Raw genomic sequence first — 5,322 nt, 5'->3', positions numbered from 1 at the left:
ACCCTCCTTATTCCTGACCATGTGAATACCCTCCTTATTCCTGACCATGTGAATACCCTCCTTATTCCTGACCATGTTACCATGTGAATACCCTCCTTATTCCTGACCATGTAAATTACCCTCCTTATTCCTGACCATGTGAATACCCTCCTTATTCCTGACCATGTTACCATGTGAATACCCTCCTTATTCCTGACCATGTTACCATGTGAATACCCTCCTTATTCCTGACCATGTGAATACCCTCCTAATTCCTGGCCATGTGAATACCCTCCTTATTCCTGGCCATGTGAATACCCTCCTTATTCCTGACCATGTGAATACCCTCCTTGTTCCTGACCATGTTACCATGTGAATACCCTCCTTATTCCTGCCCATGTGAATACCCTCCTTATTCCTGACCATGCGAATACCCTCCTTATTCCTGGCCATGTGAATACCCTCCTTATTCCTGACCATGTTACCATGTGAATACCCTCCTTATTCCTGACCATGTGAATTACCCTCCTTATTCCTGACCATGTGAATACCCTCCTTATTCCTGACCATGTTACCATGTGAATACCCTCCTTATTCCTGACCATGTGAATTACCCTCCTTATTCCTGGCCATGTGAATTACCCTCCTTATTCCTGACCATGTGAATACCCTCCTTATTCCTGACCATGTTACCATGTGAATACCCTCCTTATTCCTGGCCATGTGAATACCCTCCTTATTCCTGACCATGTTACCATGTGAATATCATCCTTATTCCTGACCATGTTACCATGTGAATACCCTCCTTATTCCTGGCCATGTGAATACCCTCATTATTCCTGACCATATTACCATGTGAATACCCTCCTTATTCCTGGCCATGTGAATACCCTCCTTATTCCTGACCATGCTACCATGTGAATATGATCCTTATTCCTGGCCATGTGAATATCCTCCTTATTCCTGGCCATGTGAATACCCTCCTTGTTCCTGACCATGCTACCATGTGAATATCATCCTTATTCCTTACCCAGGAACATCATGAGCGTGGTCTTGGCGAAGGCCACCAGGGTCATACCCGCCATGACACTCAGTATCCCTATGAGAATGATGACGATGTTGGGCACCCTGCAGCGAGAGAACACCGTCACACCCACGAAGCTGGTTAGGAACATCGTCATGGACAGCGCAGAGCCGTAGCCAATTAGGATCTCGTTCCAGCACAGCGGCTGGTTGAGCTCGTACAGTGTGATCATGGAGTGCCCGCCCATGTTGGCGAAGGAGAAGGAGCCGAAGAGGAGCAGGAGAAGCATCAGAAGGACGTTACGCCTCCTGCTGGCCGCTGCAAACAGTTGGTAGACCCCGTAGGCCAGCTGATGCATGGCGGTGCGACGCAGGCAGCCGTCCAGGGGGGCGTCTAGGGGTCGTTGAAGCGTCTCCTCCAGGATGAAGACAGCGTAGAGCAGGTTGAAACACAGGAACAGAGCAGAGGTGAAGAAGGGCCAGTTGAAGCCTGCTGCTCGAAGGAAGTATCCCGTAGAGAGAGAGGCCACTCCAGACAGCAGGCCGATCACCATGTCTATCCCGGCCATACGCAGGGTCTTCTGCTGTCCGTCCTCACACAGGTCAGCGATGTAGGAGAAACAGCCACCCAGGAACGTCCCCGAGCCCCCGAACAGGGCGCTGACGAACGACGAGACGATGAGGAGGTAGAGGTTAAGCTCGAAGAAGGAGACTGCCAGGAAGGACAGCGCGTAGAACAGAGAACCAATCAGAGGCAGGATGATGGTGATCTTGCGTCCGCGCTGGTCGCTGTAGGCAACAAGGATGAAGGTGACGGCCAGAGATGGGATAATGGAGATGAGCTCGTTGTAGAGGGAGAAGAGAGACGCCGCCTTCTGCACCTCCTGGTGTAAACAGAAAACAACAAGGTAAACAAACACATAACCAACAACGACAAGGGAGGTGTTATGGAGAAGAGGGTGGAGTCATTAACGTTACCTCTGCTGAAAACACAATCAGTTAAACATGAGGTGTAATGGATAATGTCTCTGATGTATGGGGGGAAACACAATCAGTTAAACACGAGATGTAATGGATAATGTCTCTGATGTATGGGGGGAAACACAATCAGTTAAACACGAGGTGTAATGGATAATGTCTCTGATGTATGGGGGGAAACACAATCAGTTAAATACGAGGTGTAATGGATAATGTCTCTGATGGATGGGGGAAAACACAATCAGTTAAACACAGAAGGAACTGTAACATATTGAAGGCAGACAGTTCCACACAGAACACACTCTTCACAGGCAGACAGCTCCACACACTCATCACAGGCAAACAGCTCCACACACCCTTCACAGGCAAGCTCCACACTCTTCACAGGCAGACAGCTTCACACACTCTTCACAGGCAGACAGCTCCACACACTCTTCAAAGGCAGACAGCTCCACACACTCTTCACAGGCAGACAGCTCCACACATTCTTCACAGGCAGACAGCTCCACACACGCTTCACAGGCAGACAGCTCCACACACGCTTCACAGGCAGACAGCTCCACACTCTTCACAGGCAGACAGCTCCGCACACTCTTCACAGGCAGACAGCTCCGCACACTCTTCAAAGGCAGACAGCTCCACACACTCTTCACAGGCAGACAGCTCCACACACCCATCACAGGCAAACAGCTCCACACACCCATCACAGGCAAACAGCTCCACACACCCTTCACAGGCAGACAGCTCCACACACGCTTCACAGGCAGACAGCTCCACACACCCATCACAGGCAAACAGCTCCACACACCCATCACAGGCAAACAGCTCCACACACCCTTCACAGGCAGACAGCTCCACACACGCTTCACAGGCAAACAGCTCCACACACCCTTGACAGGCAGACAGCTCCACACTCTTCACAGGCAGACAGCTTCACACACTCTTCACAGGCAGACAGCTCCACACACCCTTCACAGGCAGACAGCTCCACACACTCTTCAAAGGCAGACAGCTCCACACACTCTTCACAGGCAGACAGCTCCACACACTCTTCACAGGCAGACAGCTCCACACACTCTTCACAGGCAGACAGCTCCACACACTCTTCACAGGCAGACAGCTCCACACACTCTTCACAGGCAGACAGCTCCACACAGAACACTCTCTTCACAGGCAGACAGCTCCACACACTCTTCATCCACAGAGCTTGACTGCAGCCTGTTATATGGCCATGATGAAAAAGAGGAAGTACACAAAGTGAAAAGGAGAAATGTGGCTCTGCTCTGTTCAAGGCCAGTATGACAGCTCTACATGGAAATAGAATGTTATTTATGTCAATCTAGGTTTCAAGCCGGAGGAAGTTAACCCTTGTCTAAACCCACAACAGGTGTAGGCTACAGGTGGTTCTTGCCTTTCAAAAATTGAGAACAAGCAGGCATCTCCTGAACAAGTAATTAATCAGTCTCCTGTCAACCAGCTACTGTAACTGGTGAGACGTGACCTCCTAGTTGGTTACAAAATAAAAATTGAAATTTCATCAGCTGTTGATTGTCAAGCAGATAACAGTCTGTCTCACGGTAATTGACTGTTAATGAACTCATGTATCTCCTGGCTTCCACACAGCCCACAAGCCACTGATGCAGCAGCCCACAGGCCACTGATGCAGCAGCCCACAGGCCACTGATGCAGCAGCCCACAGGCCACTGATGCAGCAGCCCACAGGCCACTGATGCAGTCCTTTGGAACATCTACATTTTAAAAAGTCTAATAAATCCATGTAATATAGTCTACACCATCACAATAAATCCATGTAATATAGTCTACCTACACCATCACAATAAATCCATGTAATATAGTCTACACCATCACAATAAATCCATGTAATATAGTCTACACCATCACAATAAATCCATGTAATATAGTCTACACCAACACAATAAATCCATGTAATATAGTCTACACCATCACAATAAATCCATGTAATATAGTCTACACCATCACAATAAATCCATGTAATATAGTCTACACCATCACAATAAATCCATGTAATATAGTCTACACCATCACAATAAATCCATGTAATATAGTCTACACCAACACAATAAATCCATGTAATATAGTCTACACCATCACAATAAATCCATGTAATATAGTCTACACCATCACAATAAATCCATGTAATATAGTCTACACCATCACAATAAATCCATGTAATATAGTCTACACCATCACAATAAATCCATGTAATATAGCCTACCTACACCATCACAATAAATCCATGTAATATAGTCTACACCATCACAATAAATCCATGTAATATAGTCTACACCATCACAATAAATCCATGTAATATAGTCTACACCATCACAATAAATCCATGTAATATAGTCTACACCATCACAATAAATCCATGTAATATAGTCTACACCATCACAATACATCCATGTAATATAGTCTACACCATCACAATAAATCCATGTAATATAGTCTACCTACACCATCACAATAAATCCATGTAATATAGTCTACACCATCACAATAAATCCATGTAATATAGTCTACACCATCACAATAAATCCATGTAATATATTCTACACCATCACAATAAATCCATGTAATATAGTCTACCTACACCATCACAATAAATCCATGTAATATAGTCTACACCATCACAATACATCCATGTGATATAGTCTACCTACACCATCACAATAAATCCATGTAATATAGTCTACCTACACCATCACAATAAATCCATGTAATATAGTCTACACCATCACAATAAATCCATGTAATATAGTCTACACCATCACAATAAATCCATGTAATATAGTCTACACCACCACAATAAATCCATGTAATATAGTCTACCTACACCATCACAATAAATCCATGTAATATAGTCTACCTACACCATCACAATAAATCCATGTAATATAGTCTACCTACACCATCACAATAAATCCATGTAATATAGTCTACCTACACCTTCACAATAAATCCATGTAATATAGTCTACACCATCACAATAAATCCATGTAATATAGTCTACACCATCACAATGAATCCATGTAATATAGTCTACACCTTCACAATAAATCCATGTAATATAGTCTACACCATCACAATAAATCCATGTAATATAGTCTACACCATCACAATAAATCCATGTAATATAGTCTACACCATCACAATAAATCCATGTAATGTAGTCTACCTACACCATCACAATAAATCCATTATTTATTTTAGACAGGTCTAAAGAAACATGATATGAAGAAAATGTAGTCAATTTCAGAAGAACAGAACAGCATACTCTGAGTTGTCCTTATGTTAGGTCCT

General features: G+C 44.4%; 1 protein-coding gene across 1 annotated transcript; it reads right to left on the bottom strand.

Moving 5' to 3' along the window:
- Positions 1-998: 998 nt before the first annotated feature.
- On the bottom strand, positions 999-3,178 carry LOC118936902 (solute carrier family 46 member 3-like). The gene is made up of 4 exons (XM_036934545.1): positions 2,870-3,178; positions 2,366-2,600; positions 1,981-1,985; positions 999-1,886 (listed from the first exon to the last, which is right to left on the bottom strand). The coding sequence occupies exons 1-4, from the start codon at positions 3,176-3,178 to the stop codon at positions 999-1,001; spliced, it is 1,437 nt and encodes a 478-aa protein (XP_036790440.1).
- Positions 3,179-5,322: the final 2,144 nt, after the last annotated feature.

Source organism: Oncorhynchus mykiss, chromosome 10 (assembly GCF_013265735.2).
Source record: "Oncorhynchus mykiss isolate Arlee chromosome 10, USDA_OmykA_1.1, whole genome shotgun sequence".
NCBI classification, from domain to species: Eukaryota; Metazoa; Chordata; class Actinopteri; order Salmoniformes; family Salmonidae; genus Oncorhynchus; species Oncorhynchus mykiss.
This window is presented reverse-complemented; position numbering and strand designations above follow the sequence as displayed.

What these genes read in the sequence shown, in the direction of transcription:
- LOC118936902 (XM_036934545.1), bottom strand. Translation starts at nt 3,178, where the DNA reads ATGAAGAGTGTGTGGAGCTGTCTGCCTGTGAAGAGAGTGTTCTGTGTG. An exon ending in GAGCTGTCTGCCTGTCAAGG is followed by an intron (nt 2,601 to 2,869) that starts GTGTGTGGAGCT and finishes CTGCCTTTGAAG; the next exon opens with AGTGTGCGGAGCTGTCTGCC.